This window comes from Elgaria multicarinata, chromosome 21, assembly GCF_023053635.1.
Source record: "Elgaria multicarinata webbii isolate HBS135686 ecotype San Diego chromosome 21, rElgMul1.1.pri, whole genome shotgun sequence".
Lineage (NCBI taxonomy): Eukaryota > Metazoa > Chordata > Lepidosauria > Squamata > Anguidae > Elgaria > Elgaria multicarinata.
In genome coordinates this window covers 4,650,584-4,674,455 of record NC_086191.1, presented here as the reverse complement: position 1 = coordinate 4,674,455, position 23,872 = coordinate 4,650,584, and the positions used below count along the sequence as shown (strand labels likewise).

At 53.4% G+C, this 23,872-nt stretch overlaps 2 protein-coding genes across 5 annotated transcripts in view; both read left to right on the top strand.

Annotated features, from left to right (window-relative positions):
• PIP5K1A (phosphatidylinositol-4-phosphate 5-kinase type 1 alpha) overlaps window positions 1-23,683 on the top strand; it is a 62,321-nt gene extending 38,638 nt beyond the window's left edge. For 2 of the 4 annotated variants that reach the window (XM_063145722.1, XM_063145725.1), the window contains 9 exons: window positions 1,107-1,312; window positions 3,483-3,566; window positions 6,126-6,174; window positions 7,039-7,123; window positions 9,138-9,275; window positions 9,888-10,017; window positions 15,082-15,159; window positions 19,839-19,923; window positions 20,956-23,683. In XM_063145722.1, coding sequence (XP_063001792.1) covers window positions 1,107-1,312; window positions 3,483-3,566; window positions 6,126-6,174; window positions 7,039-7,123; window positions 9,138-9,275; window positions 9,888-10,017; window positions 15,082-15,159; window positions 19,839-19,923; window positions 20,956-20,958 — 858 coding nt within the window. In that variant the 3' untranslated portion in view covers window positions 20,959-23,683. Of the gene's footprint in view, window positions 1-1,106; window positions 1,313-3,482; window positions 3,567-6,125; window positions 6,175-7,038; window positions 7,124-9,137; window positions 9,276-9,887; window positions 10,018-15,081; window positions 15,160-16,540; window positions 17,053-19,838; window positions 19,924-20,955 lie in introns of those variants that run through there. The other 2 variants (XM_063145724.1, XM_063145723.1) reach the window with 2 other exon arrangements.
• Window positions 1-23,872, top strand: part of PSMD4 (proteasome 26S subunit ubiquitin receptor, non-ATPase 4) — a 331,723-nt gene that overhangs the window by 284,667 nt on the left and 23,184 nt on the right. The gene's annotated exons all lie outside the window — the stretch shown is intronic.

The window sequence follows — 23,872 nt, the reverse complement described above, 5'->3', positions numbered from 1 at the left end:
CCAATGCGAAGTTTATCCGTCGGATGATTGCCTCTCAAAAGGAGGCAACTATTGGGCATTTCCAGAACCTATGAACAAAAGAAGCATTAAATGTATGACCCCTCCAACAGTTAGCTGAGTTAGACGAATCTTTGGGAAGGGGCAGGCTGGAGATTAAAATGATATGGAATCCTAGAATAGCAGAGTTGGAAGGGGCCTACAAGGCCATCGAGTCCAACCCCTTGCTCAATGCAGGAATCCACCCTAAAGCATCCCTGACAGATGGATGTCCAGCTGCCTCTAGTGTGGGAGAGACCACAACCTCCCTAGGTCATGGGTTCCATTGTCATACTGCTCTAACAGTCAGAACATTTTTCCTGATGTCCAGCCGGAATCTGGCTTGACTGTATCCAGAGAGTACAAACGTGGACTTCCGTGGCCCAGTGGAGGCCACATTTCCCCAGCCTGCAGACACCTCTGGAGGGCCTGAGATTGCAGAAGGCCCGGTTTAGTTAGAAGTTGGCTTTAAAGTAGATTGGCTGCATTATGGCTCAGTTCAGACAACACATTTCTCAACAGTGGATTTAGAACTCCACGGTGGAGTTTTTACACCACCGTTGAGAAATGTGTTGTTTGGCGGGAAAACCCACCCCATGGTGTTGTTTTTTTAAAAAAACACCCCACGCTGAATATCCACACTGTACAGAGGAGAGTTCCTGCACAACCATTGCGTGGCGGGCTCCATGGAGTTTTCCATTGTGTTGACTTTTCCCACTGGCTACAGAGTTCCCTGGCAAGAGCGGCGAAAGGAGCAAGTGCCGCTCTACGAGAGCCGCCGGAATTGTTTTTTTTGTTTGTTTTTTGCAGCAATGGCTGATGGGATACTATCGGGAGGACTGGGGGAGGAGAGAGGGCGGGAGAACTGTCGATCAAACGTCACGCTGGATTTTATTCAACTCCACAGTAGCCCTGTCACACAACGGTGGAGTCAGAACACGCTGTGTGAGGAGTACCTCCTTAAAATCCAGCCGTTGAGTGGAGTTTTCGCACTGTGTTGCCTGAACTGAGCCTCTGTGTGTTCCTTCCCCTCCTCTCTCCGCTCCCCCCAACCTCCCCAAATATCTCAGGTTTTGCAGAGTTTCAAAATCATGGATTACAGCTTGCTCGTGGCAGTCCACAACCTTGACCTGGCTCAGCGGGAACGGGCCATCGTGGACGGGGCGGCCCAAGCCGACACGCGGCGACCGGCGGCCCAGAAGGCGCTCTACTCCACGGCGATGGAATCCATCCAAGGGGAGGCCCGGCGAGGCGGCACTATCGAGACGGACGACCAGTAAGTCTGACGGCAGCCCCCAAGGAGGCGCGTTTGGGGCACCAGGAGGGGGAGCGTGAACCGAATCTCCCAAACGACGTCCGGAGGAGACCCACGTTTTCTTACGCGGACGAGGCACGTCTGCGCATCGGATTACTTCGCTCCAGTTTTCGAGCTGGAGAAGGTGGGAGGAGGCACCCAAACAGCTGTGGTGACCCTTAAGGTTTCTGATTATTCTTCCCCGCCCCTTTATGCCAATGTTTCTATGAATTTGAGGAGGGGCGGGCATTGCCAGCGCCCCTTTCAGTCTTCAAAGGGATGTCATTTCAGAGGGATGCCCTGGGGAAGTTTGGCCCGCGGGGGGGTGGGGGGAGGAGAGGCCGCGCCTCCACTCCTGCCCCCAAGGCAGGGGAGTCCAACCCCTTCCGGCCCGATGGCTGAGTTCAGTTCTGGGAAAGCCGCCGGCAAAATCCCAACGGGGTGTCGCCGGAATGCCAGCCGGTTTTCGCTCAAAGGAAACGAAGCGTTTCAATCATTTTGAACCTGTGCCGAAGCTAGGGAGGGGGCCGGCCAGGGAGAGGAGAGGAGAGACGTTGGGCCGTCTGGGGAACCGCAGGAGGCCGTGCGTGGCCTGCGGGCCTGAGTTTCTCCCCCCCCCCCCCCCGCTGCCCTAAAGTAACCTGCTGCAAAGCTCCACCTTCATTTCTGCCTACGAGGCCCATTTCTGCCTTCTGCCTACGAAGCATGTGCTTCGCCCCTGAGCCACGCTCCCCACTCCCCTCTAGGGTTGGCAACCCCACTAGTTAATTGATGCTTTTATCTCTCTCTCTCTCTCTTTTTGTTGCTTTGTATAACGGGCGCGCCTTTATCCCTTCTGCTATTTGTTTTGTGTCTCGGGGTGCGATTTATGGGATCAGTCGAGCCGCCTCCGAGGCAGCGGTTCGGAGCTTTCGAAAATGGAAAGGGAGGGGCCCCAGGGCGTGCGTCTCTGAGACTTGGACTTGGGCCCGGGATGCGTCTGGCATCTGGCGTCTGACCGCCTCCCCCCCCCCCCGCCCCCCGGGTCAAAGCCTAGGCACCTGCGAGATGCACTCGGCCCTAGCGCCGGCCACCCCTGTGCCATCCTGGACGGCCCGTGCAGCCAGGCATTGCCCAGGGAGGCGGTGAACGGGTCCTGGTGTATTGGCTAAAGTGTCGGACTGGGAGTCGGGAGATCCGGGTTCGAGTCCTCACTCGGCCATGGAAAAACCCACTGGGTGACTTTGGGCCGGTCACAGGCTCTCAGCCCAGCCTACCTCACAGGCTTGTTGTTGTTGTGAGGATAAAAATGGAGAGGAGGAGGATTATGTACGCCGCCTTGGGTTCCTTGGAGGAAAAAAGGGCGGGATAGAAATGCAAATACGCATGGGGTGATGTTCAGAGAACCCGTCCTTCCACCTGTCGGACTTACAGCCATAGCACGGATTGGAGAGCAGAGCAGGGGCTGGCGTGGGGGCGGGGTGAGAGCCCTGTAATCTCGCATCTCCCACGGCAGCGTTTGGGATCCAGACACTAGATGCTGTGAGCTTCTGCTTCAGCCTTGGTGGTGGTGGGTGGTTATCAGGTCAGGCCTTAAACCAGAGGGGGAACCTGTGACCTTCCAAGTGTTTGTTTGATTGATTGATTGATTGATTGATTGATCCCCCACCTTTTCCACCAAAAATGGCACTCAAGCTGGTTACTTTTCCGGCTGCAATCCCTGACTCTTCGCCTGGCTGGCTAAGGCAGGAGGGGGTGTTGTGGTTCAGCAGTTCTTCCCTCCCGCTGTGCAAAACCAGCCTTCTCCCATATGGGGACCTCCACATATGCTGGACTGCAGCCCCCATCATTCCCAGCCAATACATCTGGAGGGCTCTGGGTTGATCAAGTCTGCCTTAAATGAAGCCAAGCGGTGGTCGTTTGTCCCAACAAGCAAACCTGGCAACAGCCCTCATCGAGAGCGTTTGAATATTCTTCGCCAGAGCCGCCAGCTCGGCTCTTTTGTGCCACCAACGGGTTTTGGGGGGTGGTCTGTGGGTGGCCACGCAGCCAAGGCAGCGAACCGGCCCAGCTCTTTGCTCCCGGGCGGTGTGGGGCTGAACCGCGGGGGGCGGCAGCGGTGTAGGAGAAATGCCCCCCCCCCCGGCTCACCTGTCCTTGTCCTCTCGTCTAGGATGGGCGGGATCCCGGCCCGAAACGCCAAGGGAGAGAGGCTGCTTCTTTACGTGGGGATCATCGACGTTCTGCAGTCCTACAGGTGAGCAGCCATCGGCGGCGCGTTGAGAGGCATCTCAAGGACAGGGCGAAACATCAATGTATTAAAAGCGTTCTTGTCCTCAGTGTGAGGCATCTGCATCTCTGTTTTCCTTGGGTCGTCATTATAACAGCCTTCCCCAACCTGGTGTCCTCTGGATGTATCAGACTTCAATTCCCAGCAGCCCCCAGGAAACCGTCTCAATGGACGGTTTCCCAACGTGCCCGACAGGCTTTTCCTGGACTCCTCCTTCGAGGAGGGTTCTCTTGACCCCACTTCTAACGCGTAGCTCATCTAGCGAACCGCCTCCTACCTCTTCTCAACTCCGGCCGCTTGCCCTTGCGGCGGACTGTAAGATCTGACAATTCCGTTGCTTCTTCCCCCCTCCGACAATAGCTGAGTCCTTAGACTGAAAGAACTGGGCCTGTTTAGCCTAGAGAAGATAAGATTGAGGGGAGACATGAGAGCACTCTTCAAATACTTAAAAGGTTGTCGCACAGAGGAGGGCCAGGATCTCTTCTCGATCCTCCCAGAGTGCAGGACACGGAATAACGGGCTCAAGTGACAGGAAGCCGGCTGGACATCAGGAAAAACACCCTGACTGTTAGAGCAGTATGACAATGGAATCAGTTGCCTAGGGAGGTTGTGGGCTCTCCCACACTAGAGGCCTTCAAGAGGCAGCTGGACAACCATCTGTCAGGGATGCTTTAGGGTGGATTCCTGCATTGAGCAGGGGGTTGGACTCGATGGCCTTATAGGCCCCTTCCAACTCTGCTATTCTTTGATTCTAAGAAGGGGGGGAATTATCTCTGAACCCAAGCCTCTTGTTGAATAAGCTCCTGAGAAACTTCCTACTTGACTCCTGGGGGAGTCTTGAAGAATTTCCTCCCCTCCCCCCCCCCCCACTCCCCATCTTAGCTGAGCGCCTTCTAGTTCTGCCTCTGAGTCTTAACCCAGCACCTGAAACCAAACCCTAGGGAGCCCTGGCCTCATCCGAACAGGTCAGGATGCAGCCGTAGGCTTCGAAGCCACGTGGCTGTTCTTCGGCGTGACAGTTCCGTGCGGTGCGGTGCGTCCCCTTCGTGCATCCTTCGAACGCCCACCTTTTCAAGCCCCACCATTTCTCCTTCGCTCTTCTGTTTCTGATACCGTCAAACCTGGATTGGCGGTGGCTTCCCTTTACATAAACCAGGTGGCTAGGGAATGCTAGGAGTTGTAGGACATCCCCCCCCCCCCCGCGCGTTTATACACACGGGATTGCACCCTCTGTGCATTCAAGCCTTGAGAGTGAAACCTCTGTCTCTTGGGACAGCCCTAAACTCAGGGAGGAATGCTAAGAGCCCAGAGCGGTCCTCCGCACCCGAAAGGGAAGCTCCCCTGCTCACGGGAAGTCATTAAGAGCTGACGAAGCCGTCGTTGCGGGCAAGCCCTTGCGGATTCAGGCTGTGCGTCAGGTGTGGTCGTTGCGCGGAGGGGAAGGTTCAGGAAGTGAGCCGGGAGAGCGGGGAAAGAACGCAGGCGTCGGCTCGCCGTCGCCAGGAATTCCTGACAGCTTGCGTTGTTTACGAGCCGTTTTCTGTGGCGCTGGGATGACAAACCGCACGTTCGGGAACGGGAGCGCCTTTGGCTTCGAAGTGGGGCAGGGTCATAGAATCATAGAATCGCAGAGTTGGAAGGGGCCTACAAGGCCATCGAGTCCAACCCCCTGCTTAATGCAGGAATCCACCCTAAAGCATCCCTGACAGATGGTTGTCCAGCTGCCTCTTGAAGGCCTCCAGTGTGGGAGAGCCCACAACCTCCCTAGATAACGGATTCCATTGTTGTACTGCTCTAACAGTCAGGATGTTTTTCCTGATGTCCAGCTGGAATCTGGCTTCCTTTAACTTGAGCCCGTTATTCCGTGTCCTGCACTCTGGGAGGATCGAGAAGAGATCCTGGCCCTCCTCTGTGTGACAGCCTTTTAAGTATTTGAAGAGTGCACTCATGTCTCTTTGTGCATGTATTAAAAGAGAATTGTCATTAAAAACATACCGGGGGAAACGGGCCTTTCAGCTGTCCAAAAAGGAAAACCAGACCCGAAAGCATGGGAGGACAAAGTCTAGTCCAGACATGAGTCTTCCTAGCAAAGCCTAGAGCAGCCCGTCCCACACCTGGTGCCCCCCACCAGGTGTTTTGGCTCTCAATTCCCCACGGCCACGGAATGGGGGTTGTGGGGGAAGGCTAGCCTCCGAGCACGGCAGTGCCGTAAGCCCAGCGTTGTGTGGGCTGGGTCATTCGGTGCAAGGGTAGCTGGACAGGCGAGTTCTTCCAGCTGCTCACCAGAGACGCGCCCGGCTGCGTTAGCGAACACAGGAAGCGTTCGCAAGCTCCGTGGAGCAGACAAGCGAGTCCCCCCGTTGACTCCTAAAACATTCCGCTGAAATGAGGCTGAGGCTGCCGGGCGACAGGTCAGTGGGCGGAGCGAGCACTGGGTGATGGGAAGGTGTTCGTGGGATATTCTTCCCCGGTTTTAAAATCGCGAAGCTAATTTGTTTCTCCCCCCCCCCTTTCAAAACTCCCTAGGTTCATTAAGAAGCTAGAGCATTCGTGGAAAGCGCTTGTTCACGATGGGGTAAGCAGCCAAAATCTCTGCCTGTTGCCTGCTGAGTCATGTATATAGCGCCATCCTCGCCCATGGCACTGTACAAAACAAGAATCAAACAGCAAGTCCCTGCCGCAACACGCACTGACTAATAAAATGCCGTCATCTTTGTCTGGAAGTTTTTCAAGAACAGGTAGGGAGAGAGAGAGAGAGAGAGACTGAGAGAGAAAAGGAGGGAGAAACCACTCTCACCCTGCTTACCATAAGAACATCAGAAGTGCCCTGATGCTGAATCAGACCAGGGGTCCATCTAGTCCAGCACTCTGTTCACACAGTGGCCAACCAGCCATCGGCCAGGGATGAACAAGCAGGACATGGTGCAACAGCACCCTCCCGCCCATGTTCCCCAGCACCTGGTGCATGTAGGCTTACTGTCTCAGGTTCTAGAGCGAGCACCGTTGTGGGTGTTTTAAGATCAGAGCTGGCAGGAGGGAGGCTGAACAGGTCTTGTGGCTGGCTGGGGTCACCCCACTTCTCTGAAGACGTCTTGAGGACGCCCAAGTGTGGAAGGTTTTGGTAACTTTCCAATGTATTTTAAACTGGTGAAGGCAGATGATAATCAGCAACAAAAAATCACTACTTAGGCCTTAGCTAGACCTAAGGTTTATCCCGGGGTCATCCCTGTTCATGTAAATGACACACAGGATCCCGGGAGCAGGCAAGGATGACCCTGGGACGATCCCGGGATAAACCTTAGGTCTAGCTAAGGCCTTAGTTGATGGCCATCTTTTAAACCTGTCCCAAGTTTTGTAGCAGCAGGAACAGCCTCTCAATATAACCCTTTAGCCCTCGCTTTCTTCTCCATGTGACTCTCGCGGTGTTTTCCGTTCGCAGGACACGGTGTCGGTTCACAGGCCCAGTTTTTACGCGGAGAGGTTCCAGCGGTTCATGTGTAACGTCGTATTCAAGAAAATCCCTTGTAAGTTCTTTTTGATTTCGCAGCTCGTGAATTTATCCGGTTCGTTGGGCGTGGGTGGAGTTCTCGCCGGCTTTTCTGGACCGCCACCCTGAAAATATGGGAGATCTTAATTTATTTCAGTCTGTAGACCACCCACAGACCGTGTTGGGAAGCGCCCCGGAGCGTTTCGGCTGCTGCGGGGTATAGAAAAGTAACAAATCCGTAATAAAATGAAGAAATAGGATACGATTTTGATATAGAACAGAATATAATATTTATTTCTTACCCGCCTCTCCCTCTGGATTGAAGTGAGGAATAACATTAAATACGAAACCACAATAAAAGGCATAAAACGGGTTAAAAAACATGCAAACGGATACAATATTAAAATAACAATTGAAGATGTTAAAAGACATCTGGGTAAGCCTACCAAAGTAAAAACTAAAACGATATACCTACACCAGATTAGCACGTTTGTGTCTTGGGAGGATTTCCCATTTACTTCCAGGGTAGGCAGCTTATGGCCTGCGAAGACTCCTCTGTGGGCTGAGAGAACAGCCGTACCGCACAAGGGTGGCCGACGTCAGTTTGCCACCTGAGGTGGTGCGGCAAACGGCGCGCCCCCTTCCACGTTGAGGTGCAGTCATACCCACGCCTGGTAACCGTGGCCCCGGAGGCGGGGAACACCTCTTCCCCTCCCCGGCAGTAAAAATACAGTCGTCACAATTTAATTAGGTAATGACGTGCTGCCCTTCCGTGGCGTTGGACGTCGGCTGGCTGAGGAGGCCGCCCCGCTCCCTCGCACGGAACGGTCGGCCCCTGCTGTTGTCTTGGACGGCACGTGGTCGAGCAGAGCTGCCTCTTCCAAGTGCTCTTAAAACGGTTCCGTGTGTCATAAGAACATCAGAAGAGCCCCGCTGGGTCAGACCGAGGGTTCACCTAGTCCTGTGGCCGACCAGCTGTCGACCAGGGACCAACAGAGCAGGACCTGGTGCAACAGCACCCTCCCACCCATGTTCCCCAGCAGCTCGCGCACACAGGCTTACTGCCTCGGATACTGGAGGTAGCACATAACCATCAGGGCTAGAAGCCATGGATAGCCTTCGCCTCCAGGAATTTATCCAACCCCCTTTAAAAGCCATCCAAAGTGGTGGCCATCGCTACTTCTTGTGGCAGCGAGTTCCATAATTTAACTCTGCGCTGTGTGAAGAAGTCCTTCCTCTAATTTGTCCTGGATCTCCCACCACCCAGCTTCATGGGATGACCCCATCGGGTTCTAGTATTTTGAGAGAGGGAGAAAAATGCCTCTCTGTCCACTTTCTCCACACCAGGCATAATTCTGTCCACCTCTACCAGGTCTCCCCTCAGCCTCCTTTTCTCCAAGCTAAACGATCCCAACCAGTCAGTCCGCTCATGTAGTGTCGGCCAGAGCCGGGCAGGCGGGGGCGGCTCTTTACCTTTGCACGGCAGAGGTCCTGGATTCAACTCCTGGCATCTTGGGAACGATCCAGGAAAGCAACAGCCTGCTTGGGTAAACAGCACTGCGCTGGATGGAGTAGCGTGGTCTGACTTGGGACTAAGGAGTTTCTCAAAAGATACGGACCCTGTCCATGGAGAAGCTGGCGGCCACGCTGGCTGGGGAACTTGGGAACTGGAGTCCATCCGATCTGGAGGGCAGCGGCATTTCAACCTTTGGAGAACGGAGGGGGGGAAAACCTGCTCAAAAGCTGAGGAACCGCCCAGCAGTGGAGCTGTTGGGGAAAGGGTGGAACCAGAGGAAGGGGCGGAACGCTGGAGGCATGAATTTGAGCCCACCCCCACCCCCCCAGACCGTGATTTTCATCTTGCTAGCTAGGGTGTCTTGGAAATTTTCCGTGTCGCCTTTTTTGGAATGGTTCCGGCTCGGTTCTTGTTTGGCGGTTACTTTATAAGACGTACCTGAGCTTTGACGCGCTTTCTGGACAAATAAAGGCTTCTGCTTTGCTGACTCGTGGCGGTGTGTGCTTTTTTTCTCCCCCCCCCCCTTTTTATAAAGTAAAATCCTCCCCTTCGAAAAAGAGCCGGTCTGGCGCAGCACCTCCCCGGCGGCCGGGCCAAAGCGGAGCCCCTTACCAGACGCAGGCCGTGTGCGAAACAAAAGTGCAGGTCACGATGGAGGCGGAAGGCGAGCAAGGTGAGCGGATTCTCTGGGCTGGCGAGCGGAACCTCCGGACCGTGTCGCTCCGCGCTTGGAGCGGGGAGCCAGGTGTTTCCCGATGCTCCCTGGGTTTAAATCCTCTCTAGGCCATCCAACACGGCGCCCTCCAGCCGGGCTCCCTTCTATCAGCCGGGGGCTTCCGCGTGTCTCTCCAAGACCCTTCTGGGGGAACCGAGCAAAGCTAAGCCTGCCTGGAGGATCGCCTGTCACGAGGGGCGGCCGGGAGGCAGCCTTCGCCCGAGGGTAGATCCTCATGGCAAGATCCGAGGGAGCAAACGGAAGGCGAAGGTTCAGGCGTGGTCCTTCAATTTGGGGGTGGCATTTGTACTTGGTTTTGCCCTGGGGAAGGGGAGGCGTTGCCATTCGGTCCTGACAGGAGCTCTTAAAAAGCCGGCCTTCGAAAGGAACTCCCCGTCCTGACCTTTTGGCTGCCGGTCATCCACTTCCCCCTTCCTGAAATATTTGGGTTTCGTTTCCAGCATGTGGCATTGGAAGCCCAACTTTTCCATCCTGTCTGGGCTGGGTTCAGATGGCTAAGCTCCACGGCTTATTTCTTCTCCTTTCCCCTTTCTCCTCCTCCTCCTCCAGGTTCCCAGCTGGGCCGCCCGGACCTTCTGCCTCGCACTCCCCCCGTCGAGGAAGCCAACAGCGACTCGGCGGCCACCACCCTCTCCACTTCCTCTTTGGGGAGCAGAGGCCACGATTCCCCGGCCAACAGGTACGTCTCTGCCCGGCGTGGTGACGCGCGGCTACAGGGCCCTTGCTTGAGTTGCGTGGTTTCTCCGTGCGCGCGCGGGCGTTGCTTGAGTTGCGCGGCCCTGTGGAAATTTCACTGCCGAGGGGTTCGGCTTTTGCTTTAAGAACATCTGAACGGCTGCCTTTCCTGCCTGGTCACACGACCAATAAGTGAAAATCACTGTGGAGCGTTCGGCAGAAACAAAAGAGGCTTCCTCTTCGAGGCTGGCTTGACGTAGGAAGGCGTCAAGCGGGGGAAGTCGAAAAAGACCCCTCCCAGACGCTCAGCTGTTTCTCCTTGAAGGCTCCACTGTGGCCACGGAGGTTTTCCTTCTCCCCAGCGTGCGTGTGCGCTGTCCAGCATCCAAGGTAGAAGGGGATGTGTTCGTCCCTGGGAGGATGAGGTATCTCCTTACCCTGGCAGGTCGTCAGTGTGCCCTTCCGGGGCGTGGAGGGAGGAAGGGGGGGAAATGGGGGGTTGAGGAAGGTTCTGTGGGACATGAGGATGGAACAAGGCCACATCCCACGGGCCGGGAGGACTGGCAGGAACCATTTTTGTGAGCCGCCCAGAGAGCTTCGGCTATTGGGCGGTATAAAAATGTAATAAATAAACATAAAAATAAAACCGGAAGTGGCGCTTCGTGGCTGCCGCACGCCTCCTCGCCATTGTCACTGACCGGATCAGGGAAAATGCTGCAAAGTGGGCCTGGTTCCTCACGTCGCTACGTCATAAGGTTCCTTGGTGCAGCGTCTGGATAGAGCTACGGCCCAGTCTGGCCCCAGTCTGGACCCTGATGGGCAGCTGGCTTACCAGGACCAGGGAGGGGCCCTTTGAGGAAGCCGGGGTGTGTGTGGTGGTGTTGCACTCCCAGGACCTCCCCTGAGCGGAGCCCATTTCTCCTTCTCTTCGCCGCACCGCGTCTTTCGCCGCCTCTGAAGCTGGCGCGCGAAGCGGGGCCCCGCCAGCGTTCCTCAGGGTCGGATTTGGCCCCCGGGGCCCTCCAGTTGATTTATTTATTTACATACAATATTTATATACCACTCCCCACTCAGAATTTCGGAGCGGTGGACAAAAGAAAAGCAGAAGAAAGACACAATAAAAGTATGTTTTTAAAAAGAAACACGCGTGCCAAGTAAAGCGCGGCTGGTCATGAAGGGAAGGCTTCCTGGGACAGAGGCAGGGAATTCCAGAGGAGGGGGGCCACCACCCTGAAGGCTCTTCCCCTGCTGGGCTCCAATCGGATGATAGGTCTGTGTGGAACCGCCAGGAGCAGGCCCTGGGATGACCTCAGTGACCGGGCAGGTTGGTAGGGGAGAAGGTGCTGTCTTGAATTGCTGATAAGCTCAAGCACAACGTGAAGCCACGGGGGCTGCATGTAGCCCTTGGACGGCCCGAATCTGGGCATTGGCAAGGGTGGCTAATAAACCCCTGGGCCCAGGTCCAGGGGCAGCATCTAGCTATTAGGGGTGTGCACGGACCCCCCGATCCGCCCCGCGGGCCGATCCGAAAATTTCAAGGTTGACTTCCTAGACTTCCTGGTTGAGCCGTGGGCTCAATTGAAGAAGCCGAGGGACGGCAGACGGATGCAGGTAAGGGAGAGGAGGGGGGTGGGTTACTGGGCCCTGCCGCTGTCGCCGCGTGGGCGACAGCGGCAGGGCCCGGTAAACCCCACTTACCTTTCCGGCGGAGCTCCGGATCGAGGCGAAGGATCCGCCTTCACCTCGATCCTCTTCGCCACGCTCCGCCGGCCCCCCAATCCTCTTCGCCTCCGCCTTAAGGGTAGGCGAAGCGGAGCACATCCCTACTAGCTATAGACCATTTTCAGGAGGGCTCTTGCCTCCTCACCAACAGCGTGGAAGGGCAAGCGGAGGAGCGGATGTCCCCACAGGCCTTGAAGTGTCCTGGCAGCCGCACTCGGGACGGTGTGTGGCACCCAACCCCAGGCAATCTCTATTGCTCCAGCAAGAGCTCCGAGAGTCTCCCCGCCTCGAAGCTTTTTATAGCTGCCTTGTCCCGGGCTCACCCTCTTCCGCCAGCCTCGGATGGCACCGTCGGCTCCGTCTCGCTCTTCCTGGCGAGCTTTTGAAGATCACTTTGTTGCGACGGGTTCAGCCAAAAGCAGTTTTGCTGCAGGCCCCGAGAGATCTGGGAATCTTCCTCTTTTTTTAAAAAAAAAAAACCCGCACACCACACATTTGCATGGCGTCAACGAGCCGAGAATGGGGATTTCCCAGGCGTAGCCCAAACCTGAGCGCACTTAATTTGAGTTTTACTAAAACCAGGTGCCGTTTAAAGGCAGCCTTGCCTGATTCTTTTCTTTCCGCAAGCCTGCTTTTCCTCTTGTCTGTGCTGCATGTACCAGTGTATCCCTCTCCAGGTGTGTGGCTCTCCTTTTACCAAATTACCCGTGATGGCACCACCTGCCGGCGCTTTTTAAAGAAATACTTGCTGCAGTGCCCTTCAGCGGACATCAGTGCCGTTCAATTAACTTCAGTGCCTTTTTAGTATCGAGGGGATATTAGGCTCTCCAGAAAAAAAACTGCGTCTTCTGCACAGGCGACTGTAGTGCAAAAAGATAGCAAAGAGTCAAATTTCCTTTCGTGGCGGTGGGGAATTGGGATTGCTCTCCCACAGCGGCCTACAGACTTTAACTTGGAGGTATTGGGCTATTCCAGGAGAAAGCAACCCTTTATGGGCCAGGGAAGCATTGGCCATTTGAGAAGCTGTCCTGGGCTCCGGCACATAATGGGCGTACTGCTGAGGAAAGCAGCCTGCAATCTTCATTTCCTAAGAACGCTTTTGAGGGTCACAGATGGGCCAGAGGCATTCATGAAGGAAGAAGAGGCAAGCAGCTAGAGGCCTCATAGTATCATAGAATAGTAGAGTTGGAAGGGGCCTCTTAAGCCATCTAGTCCACCCCCTGATCAATGCAGGGATCCACCTTCACGCATCCCTGACAGATGGCTGTCCAGCTGCACCTTGAAGACTGCTCTAACAGTCAGGAAAAACTTCCTGACTGTTAGAGCAGTGCGACAATGAAATCAGTTGCCTGGTGAGGTTGTGGCCTCTCCCACACTAGAGGCCTTCAAGAGGCAGCTGGACAACCATCTGTCAGGGATGCTTTAGGGTGGATTCCTGCCTTGAGCAGGGGGTTGGACTCGATGGCCTTGTAGGCCCCTTCCAACTCTGCTTTTCTATGATTCTATGACCTCTAGGGTGGCAGAGCCCACGACCTCCCTAGGTCATGGGTTCTATTGTGCTGCTCTAAGAGTCAGGAAGTTTTTCCTGAAGTTTTGTCATACTGCTCTAACAGTTAGGTCCAGCCGGAATCTGGCTTCCTGTCACTTGAGCCCATTATTCCATGCCCTGCACTCTGGGAGGATCGAGGAGAGATCCTGGCCCTCCTCACTTTGCTTTGAAGAGGTTCCAGCTGCCAGCAAGAAATGTGGTTATTTTTTATTTTATTTTTTTAAAAAAGAAGTGGGACAGTCAGGGCATTTCAGCAGGCATCCAGAAAGAGAGACTTCCAGTATCAGAGGCAGTTAAGCCTTTTTGCAGCAGCTGCTGGGGAACATGGGTGGGAGGGCGCTGTTGCACCGTGTCCTGCTTGTCCGTTGACAGCTGGTTGGCCACTGTGGGAACAGAGTGCTGGACTAGACAGGCCCTGGGTCTGATCCAGCCTGGCACTTCTTACGTTCTTCAGTTCAAGAACACACTGCTGCCCGCGGTTACCACGCTGCCTACCTGTGGGCTATTCTGTGCCCACCAGACTCTCGACGGTTCCTGAAATCCTCTTTATCCACCTCCGCCCCTTGCCACGTCGGCCCTCGTGTTTCGAAAGAGCTCTGTTGAGTCGGCGTCTGTCCGAGAGCCAAATACTTTCTGTGGATGCGCTTGGGCATGTTGGCGGACTGGCTTGCTGGAATTCCCCGTGCTTCTCCGTCTCCTTTCCCAAGGCTAAATCGTCCCACAGGGAAGCTCCATTGAATGCCTTCCCATTGCGAAAGAAAGAGAAAGGCACAAACAGTGTGAAGGAGGAAGATGCACCAGTTTGCTCCTCCCTTGCCAGTGTGGTGTAGGGGTTAAAGCAGCCTTCCTCAACCTGGGGCGCTCCAGATGTGTTGGACTGCATCTCCCAGAATGCCCCTGGCTGGGGCATTCTGGGAGTTGCAGTCCAACACATCTGGAGCGCCCCAGGTTGAGGAAGGCTGGGTTAGAGTGTCAGACTGGGAGTCGGGAGATCCGGGTTCTAGTCCCCGCTCAGCCATGGAAACCCACGGGGTGGCTCTGGGCCGGTCACAGTCTCTCAATGCAGCCTACCTCACAGGGTGGTTGTCATGAGGATAAAACAGAGAGGAGGAGGATTATGTAAGCCGCCTTACCTTTTCATGACAGCCGCTGTCTGCATACCTATTCATTGGCAAAAAATCTCTCTCTGGATTAAGGAGTTTGGCCCGGCAGCTAAAATACGGACGCAAGCAACGCTCCAGCCGGAATACCATATTTTTCTTCTTCTTTATGAAATGTCTTCGGCTGCCGTCCTTTGCATGTTTATAGGACTGTTTTCTGTCTAAATATGCATAGAATTGCGCCCTTAGATGCCTTTCTCAGAAGAAGGAAACCACTCGGCATCCAAAATGAAAATCGGCAAACACTTAAAACGATTTAAAACAGTTATACAACAGTTCACATTAAAATACCACAGCCCAAGAAAACAACTAAATTGTCAACACGGTCCCTAAACACTAGTTCGTCGGTTTCAACGGGTCTCCTTCCCAGGCAAGGGGTTATGGGATTGCAACCTAATTTGGGGCTCGCTTTGTTCTTTACTAAATTAGCAGCTCAGGAATTGGGCTGCAAACGGTTGCGTTGAATTTTTGCCCCCAAAATAGAGCGAGAAATTATTGTTGTATTAGCGGGTCAACGTTTTTGCTTCGCCCGCCCCCAAAGAAGCTTTGCAAATTGTTTGCAAAGAAGCTCAAGTTCATTACTCACCGATGAGAGGAAGGATCTTTCTCTCACGCTCACACGTATTTCTCTGCTTAGGTCGCTAGGATTTGAAGTCTGCAAGTCAGGTACCTCAGCGGATTCGACGCTAATCGTTCTGGAAAGCTGTTCCCCTAGGTGAGAGGCTGGGTTAGGACTCAAAAAGGCAAAGCCGTGTTTTAGCAGAAGCGACTTTTAGGGTACAAGCGAACAGTGTTTCGGCAATGTTTACATACTGCCAAAGGGCCTGTGTGAGTACGCAGCTGCGCGTGGTACACAACGGTGTCCCCGCACACTGTGGAAGGCTTGTCCATGGCAGGATGTACAGTTCTCATTTTCATTCCCCCGCCCATCGTACAGATACCTGCCGATAGAGCTACCCACTTTGGGCACAACTTTGTCTTCCGATACAAAGTGCTCTGCTCTTCCCTTCATTCCCATATCGTATTGTACTTCAAACAGTGAAGCTGTTCCCACCAGTGTATGATGCCGTGGCACGTTCCCAAATGTTCCATTTGCTCAGGAAATAAAGCTGTCCAAATTCCTGCGGCCCAGCCAAGTGTGAGGGAAGGGGCAGTTGTCAGTTTGGCTGGAATTAAAACTTCACCTGAGGTCAGGATCCTGGGGGGATCATAGAATAGTTGAGCTGGAAGGGGCCTCTAAGGCCATCGAGTCCAACCCCCTGCTCAATGCAGGAATCCACCTTTAAGCATCCCTGACAAATAACTGTCCAGCTGCCTCTTGAAGGCCTCTAGTGTGGGAGAGCCCACCACCTCCCTAGGTAACAAGTTCCCTTGTTGTACTGCTCTAACGATCAGGATATTTTCCCTGCTATTTTGTCGTACTGCTCTAACCGCCAGGAAGTTTTTCCTGATGTCCAGCCGAAATCTGGCTTCCTGTCACTTGAGCCCGTTAATTCCACGTCCCGTTATTCTGGCTGACCAGTGGAAATTGGGCTACTGGACCCGATAAGGCACGGGGAGGCGTCTTTACGGGCCCGTGGACACATTTGGCCCGTTGAGAAGCTGTCCTGCCCGCCAGCACAAAATGAGCGCGCTGCAGGCGAAAACATTGGCCAGCCATCTTCGTTTTCTAAGGATGTCTCTTGAGCCCTCAGTGAGACCCAGAGGCATCGGTGAAAGGGGGCAGCCCAAAGGCCTCACTTTGCTTTGAAGCCACCCTGCGCTGCAAGCAAAACATCTTTGTTTTTTAAGGAAGGGGCCCACGGGCACACTGGTACCTATGGGCACCTCGTTGCCTACCCCTGAGATACGGCCTTTGAGCCAACACAGCAGCCAGACTGCTGTCAGGCTCCGACAAACCACGCTTCAAGTCAAGCCGTGGAGAAAGCAAACCCCGAAGGCAGGGGGGCCGTTCGGTCGGTCGGCTGTGGCAGCTCCCACCGCCCCGGTTTCCCTCCGCTCGACGCGTCTGCCTACCTAGGAGCGCTCTACGGCCTGGCCCACCCGACAGTGGTGGTGGGGGGAAGCCTTCTAACCCTTTTTCGATCTCCGCTTAGGTCACAGGCAGAGTTAGCGTCAGAATCGTTTTCTTCTGGGACCATGCTCAGCCCCCCTACGTTTAGGTGAGAGGAGACAGAGGCCGGCCAGCTGGTGCCGTAGGATCGACTGTTCACAAGTTAAAAGCCTGCAAAAGGACCGGGGGGTGGGGGGAGATCCCAAATAGGTTACGGGCGCTGGACACGACTTGGGTTTCCCGCTGCCTTCGCCTTTGAAGTGATGCGCCCATCTTTGGGGTGAGCCTGCACCGCAACAAGCACGTAATTATTTTTCGGCCGGCAGCTCTTGCGCCGTTAACCCTTTCCACTCCGAAACCAGAGCCGATGGCCTCTCTTTGCTGAGCCAAAACAGCAGGCCAGGTGGGAGAAGCATCGTTTCAGAACGGCCTGGCGTTGGCCTCGTTCCGATTCTCCGCTCTGAGCTTTCTCGGCCTCAGGGGTGCCTCGTCCTGCCTTCCCCAACCTCCTGCTCTTCAAGTGGATTAAAACTACCACTCCCATATACCCCCGCCCTTCCTATCTGGAGGGCACCGGGTTGGGGGAGACTGGCTTTAAATCCGCCTTCCTCAACCTGGGGCGCTCCAGATGTGTTGGACTACAACTCCCAGAATGCCCCAGCCAGCTGGCTGGGGCATTCTGGGAGATGCAGTCCAACACATCTGGAGCGCCCCAGGTTGAGGAAGGCGGATTTAAATGATCAGAAATTGGAAGGGAAAGAGAAAAATGGAGTTGAAAAGCCCTGCTGGGGGGGTGGGGGGTGGAGAGGATCTGGCTAAGGCAGCAAGACACCGAATATTTGCTATCACCCACAGCCCTCCATTGCCCTGCCTCTTTACCCCCCGTTTTCACTTCCGGACATTTCGGACTCTGGTCTTCCGGGGAGGGGGGGCGGGACCTCTTCCTTTGGCATTGTGCATGACTTCAGCACGGAACTAAATCACATGACCTGCTGCATTGGGCGTTCCCTTGCTCATTCTGCTAAGCTAGGAGAGCCCTGGCCCTCAGCTCCACAGTCCTGCCCTGATGGCGTTGTCCCTCAACCAGGGATTTAAAGGCCCGCTTCCCCGGCGCGTTAATAGCCAATCAAACACACGGGGCTGGAGAATACACTTCATCCATTTCCTTCCGATACTGCAGTATGGGGGTGCTCTCCGGTTCCACAAGACGGAGGCGCCCAGAACAAAGGAATCTCACAGTATATATAGGCCCTGACTACAAGAGAGTGTTAGTCCCTTTCTAACCCTTCTATTGGTCAGTTCTGGATTAGCAAGTCAAGCTGCATTCAATTTTCAAGTTAAGGTGCACAATCTCAACGAGTCATAGGTTACATTGGATGCTCTATTGGTCGAAAGTTTTCCCCTTTGTCTGGTTAAGGAATGCAAATCTGGCATATAGCCATAGGTAGCCACCCTTTGGCAGAGAAGCCATCTTTAACCCTTGACACATTACATTCATCAGAGAGATGAAACCTCTCCCTGGGGCCATCAATGGCATTGCCCTTTACAACCGCCACCGCTTCTAAGGCTCAGCACTGGACCCCCAAGTGCCATTCCGCTCCCTGGTTCTCGGCCTTGGGAACGGGAGAGCCCTCTGCCGTAGCGGCTCCTGCCAACCCGGCCGTAACTAGGCTAGAAGAGCAAATAGTCCTGCCCCGTATAAGGCAGCTTCCTGTGCTGTTTGTTTTAGGGTAATAGCATAAGGTTCTAGTCCTCAAGGTAAAAAAAAAAAAAAAGAAGACATTTGCGAAAAGCAACCATCGATTTCTCGTGTAGATCTTGTGTTCCCTCTTGTGTTATGTCACAAACGTGCCGCCCCCGTGCCCTCTGCCTTGCCGTCTCCTTTCTTGGCTACCCCGACGTGTTTTGTCTGTTTTCAGCTGGGAAAGGCTGCAGGCAAAGGTGCGTAACTCAGCCTTCAAAAACAGGGTTGTCCTTGATGCAAAACGTTTGCGGGGCGGTGTGTGTGTGTGTGTCTTTCTCCCGTACAGCCAGCCGGCTCGTCAATGACAGAGGCTCTGTCTCTTAATCCTACACGTAGGTCACGGGGTGAAGAACTTCTCAGGTCAGACTACTTATCTGCGGAGGTAGCTAGTTCAGCATGCTTCCAAGTAGGTGAGACCTAATCTAGTCAGACCAAGGAGCGGCTGGCAGGGCTGCGTGGCCCGCGAGCGGTGGCCCGGGACGCCCGTGCAGCCTGCGAGGGGCGTTGGGAACCGGGCAGGGGGTGCCGCCGATCCCCGCACCCCGAGGCCGAATTCCTGCTCGGGTAGGCGGGAAGCCTGTGCAAAACGGGCAGAAAAGAGGCACGTCCACTAACACAGGGACGGCCTTTGCTTAACCATCCACGGAAGTGGTGCAGCGAAAAGGCAGGCTTGGCTTCCGTCTCACGCCGCCCGGCGTCGTTCGTTTTCCAGCCAAAGCTTTGACTAGGGGTGTGGGTTTTACGCCACCCAAGTCCCACGGCCTTTCTGGGCCAGCTTGGTGGGCCCCATTGCCCCACAGGCTGGGGGTCCATCCCCCCTCCCCCCGGCTTAATGGGGCCAAGTTCAAAACAACAGGCAGGAAGGGGACCCTACAACTGTCACGAAAACCGAAGAGACGGCTGAATGAGGCAGTGCCTGTCATCCCGACACATTTCGAGAGCGGCTTTTCTTTCCAGGGCTGCGTTTTTTGCAAACGGAACGCCGCTTTGGGAACGGTGGCTGGAAAAAATCCCAGCCGGAAGCCTTGGCCGACCGATCTCTTTGGGTGCACGGACTCTGGGGGCCGCAGCGGATTGAGTAAATCCTGCCAGTGACGGAGTGGCAGGCTGTTTGCCATTCAAGCGCCCCGTCCGGGAACTCTGGGGGCGCTGGTGCCAGCGTTAGCCCCTGCTGGGGGCCCCGGGATTGGAGCCAGGGCAAGCGGCTTGGCCGGATTGCCGCCATGAAACTTGGTGCGCGGAAGGTGGGGGGATTTTTTATTTTATTTTTTGGTAGCCCGTTGACGTGCAAAGGCACTAGAAGTCTGGGATAGAAATGTGTGGATGATTAAATATCTTCAAAGTGGATTTCCTCCAGGCGTTGCTCCTCCGGACCCCCGCAATCTAGCTGGCCTTGTGCCACAAGGTGTAGCCTGCTTTTTAGAGGGCTCGCTCATGCAACTAAGACAAGCGACGTTCTCCTTTTCTGGCAAAGTAGCCCTGCCGACGGCCTCCGTGAACCCTCGGTCGTTTTTGCCCGTTGCCTGCAACCGTAAGCCGGGGGTGGCTGCACGTCCTCTCCGAGAACACCTTTTAAGGTCTTCTTTCCTTCCTCCAGTGCTTCTCCAGGACCCTCCGTCCCCGGACGGCCGTCTGAGCTGACGGAGCAGTTCGAAGATTTGCCAGAGACCGAGATCAGCTTTGTAAGTTTCTTGTGCCCCCCCCCCTCCACGCCACGATTTGCCTACAGCTGCCTCGTTGACGCCGTTCTATGTTTTCAGCTAAGGGAAAGAGGGACCGTCTCTTGCCCGCAGGGCTTAAGCCAACCCCTCACAATCCTCCCTGGAAATCATAGCTGCTGGGGACTCCAAGGGAACATCTTCAAACTCTCAATTCTCTCTGCCCGAAGAGACCCGTTCCATGTTTTAAAATCTCCCGTCTTATCTCCAGGGCTGTTGCCTTTTGCTTTGAGATAGAGGGAGCTGGAGTAGCCTTACCTTTTCTCTTTTGATTGAGCTGGGGGGGGCGGTGTGCCACGACACGGGCTCTTTACAACCGGCCTGTCCACGGACACTCCCTGCTCAAGCTAAGCGCCACCACTTTATGAGCCTGAGGGGAGGGACCGACGCCACCTTTCTACAAACTATGTGGAGAAAGGGGTTAAACAGGAATCATTTCAGGAATAAAATAAAGTTCACAAACTTTGTTTCATAATACAACTTTTCAGACCCTTGTTCAAACCTCTCATCCAATCCTTTCTCTCTTCTCATACACGCTTTCCTGTCTCTCACACCTTCACTCTTGAACTTTATTATCCGGATTGGTTAATATACACCAACTGGCTATCTGCACCCTACACTCAAAAGACAATTCTCTTTACCCTGATCCTCTAATTCTCCCCTCGAACCAAAGTACTTTAAAAACAACACCCCCCACCCCTTATCACCTCAGTCATTCCCTATATATGTCCTCCTTTAGGGTGGATCCTTTAGGGTGGGTTCCTGCATTGAGCAGGGGGTTGGACTCGATGGCCTTGTAGGCCCCTTCCAACTCTGCTATTCTATGATTCCTAAAATATTCAATCTCCACCCACTCAGGTCCACATTCTAAACACAATAGACTTCCAAATCCTAGACATACATTAGGGAACTGACTTGTGGGGTGTGACGCCACAGCGGGTGTGTGATCTTCCCTCTTCGAAACCTGCCTGAGTCTCCTGTTCTTCTGTTTTACAGTGAACGGTCGCAGGGTCGACCGCTTTGGGCGTGAGCGGAAGGCTCCCTCGGCGTGGTCCGTGGGGCGACGGACCTGCAGCCCTTGGAGGACGCTGATGAACTCGGAACTGTCCTTCGACCTGAACAGAGAAAAGGCTGGGCTGCCGCTCCCCCTCCCAGCTGTGTAGTGTTTGTTCCCGACAAAGTCCTCTAGCTCTCCGAAGCCCCCCAGCCCCCCAGCTTTGTTACGGGAAACAAGCCCTGAGCGTGGAGGAGTTTCTCAGGCCGCCACTCGAGAAGGGACCGGCGCCCTTCCTCATGGCCCGAAACCCGCAGGGGGGCCGAACGTTTCAGCGCAGCTGCCACCAGTGCCGATAACTCTTCTCCGTGCCCCTGTTCCTCCACGGAGAGGGGCGCGTCGCCCGCTCAGAACCGTTGGCGAAGAGGAACGCCGTCTTTTGATTTTATAGCTTTCTAACGACGTTTTTTTTTTTTTTTAAACCCCCAACAGCCTCCCCGAATTGCCATATCACTTTTTGGTTTAAGTACGTGGTTTTTAGGCCAAGAAAACTTTGAGTGAACCCACCAAAAATAGTCTCGAGGAGATGCTTCCTCCTCCATGGTGACACAACGTGGGAGGCGTCTTCCTTGTTTTTAATCTTAGATCCACCGTTAATCTAGCTGGATGCCCATCTTGAGGGGATACAGGAAAGGAATCTCCCCGCTGCCCCCATCTAGACACACAAACGCGGTGCTCTACCCATTGGGGCTCATAGGAGGAATTTTCCAGCTCTTCAGCCTTTAAGTTACACTGTATGTAGGTCTGCAAAAACAGATACCATTTTTAAACCTTTAGTATTTTCCTAGCGGACCAAACTCCCTTACCCCTTGAGGAAGAGGAAAACTATTCCTGTTCTCAGTATTAAGTTCTTTAAAGGACGCAAACTTATAATACCTTTTTTAAAAAAAACAAAAATCTGAAAATCCCCTAGTTTCTGATTTCTTCTTTTTTTTTATAGCCGTACTCATCTTCGGTTTGACTAATTTCAGCTCCTTTCACTGTCGCTTTATACAAACGGCCAACGTTTTCTTCCCTTCCTTTTTATATAATGACAGGCGTGTTTTGTTTTGAACTTTCCTGTTGTGATGCTTTTTGGTTTTGGAAATTGCAACTTCTTTTCACTAGGAGGAAAGAGGACACGCCAATTGTATATCCCTAAGGAAGGAAGGTGCTTCTCAGCTCTTGGGATGTGTGATGTACTGATATATTTTTTAAAATACTTTGTCTACGTTAAAAAAAATAATGAGTTGAAATAATAGCCATTGCCCCCGCCATAGAATTTATATTTAACTCTCCTAAACCCCTTTTTAAAAAAATTGGGGGGAAAGAAATTCTCTTCCTTTCCTTCCCAACCACAGTTTTGAACATTTTTCTATCTGGAAAAAAAAATCTGCCTACAATAAGCAGTTTATAAGCTCTGTAGAGGGGGAGATTTCTTCCACTCAAATTCTATGTATAGCTGAATATCCGGCCCTACCAGCAGGATCTCAGGTTGAAGCGAAAAGCTATTTTTCTCCCCCTCCAGGAGCAGACTTTGCCCTATTAGCTCAATGCTTTAAAAACCAGAGTTTCAAACGAGCTTTTGGAATGCACATTGCCAACTAACAGCAACTGGGATTTCGTGTTGAATCTCAGTGGAGGCGTAAACAACATACCTTTTTTTAATGCTGAAAAAGACTGAGGAGACTTCTGAAAACATAGTTAAGAGATCAGGAAACCCCAGGCGTAAATGGTTCTATTTATTTTATTATTAAAAAGATGCCATTGCCTGCTGGTGTTGAGTGCAGAGACATAAGCAGGGACCTAGATCTTTTCCAGTAGTTTTTGATCGGTGGCGTGAAAAATACTAGCGTGAAGCCAAGTCCAGGACTCAGAATTGGGAGTATTCTTGTAAAGTTTAAAAAACCCACCCTTCCTCTTTCTTCCCCCGCCTCCTATGCCCCCAATTCTCTCAGAGTTATATTTTAAATAGCTGTCTATATTAGACACCCGTGACTTCAGAAATGCCCCCACTATTTTTGTCCTACAAGGAGGAAAAAGAGAACTTTCTCAATTCAGTTTTTCGTTCTGTTTTCTTTTCACGATGTTACTATTTATGAAGTTGTATTTAATTGTATTTCCCCCCACCTCCACCCCACTCGCTGGGGGAAATCAGCTTTTCGAGATGAAGTTTGGGAGGGAATGGACTTCTTTCTATAGCGTATTATTATAGACTTTGCTTTTTGACTGGCTTTATGGAAGCAGCAGGCAAGATGGTTGGTTTGCTTTTTAAAGAAGAAAACTACGACACCTTGGAACGGGTTGCGGAGTTCACGTCAGCTTTGCAATGGAGCCATGCTAGAAGCGGAAATGGACCTCGGCTTCTTCTTCAGCGCTGCGACGGATCTCCACCCTGTGAGTCGCCACTTCATGCAGCAGGATCTGGAGCACGTTTCTAGCGCAGAAGGAGGGCATTCGAGATCTCCAGGCATCCATCCATCTCACCGTGTCGTGGATTTTGTCACTTGAACCATGTAATACCTTTTTTTAAAAATTAATTTAAGCACATTATTGCCTATTCAAATGGATGTTGATTTCCCACCATCACTACCAAACCCCCACACCTGTTTTATCAGCCTTGTCTGTTGGAGTAAGACATAACACACAGTATGCTACTCGGTTCAATAAAGGTGTCTTCATTTCTTTTTCCTTAAGAGTGATGGCATGTTCAATCGTAGGATTTTACTGTAAGCGTTTTGCCGTGATTTGGGGATCCAGATATTTCAGACTCGGGGGCTCATGGCCAAATGGCCTCATCAGGTCCATGTCACAGCTGCCAATCCACTTCACATCTTCCTCCGAGCCCAGTCCACACAACTGCCCGGAGCACCTGGGAAG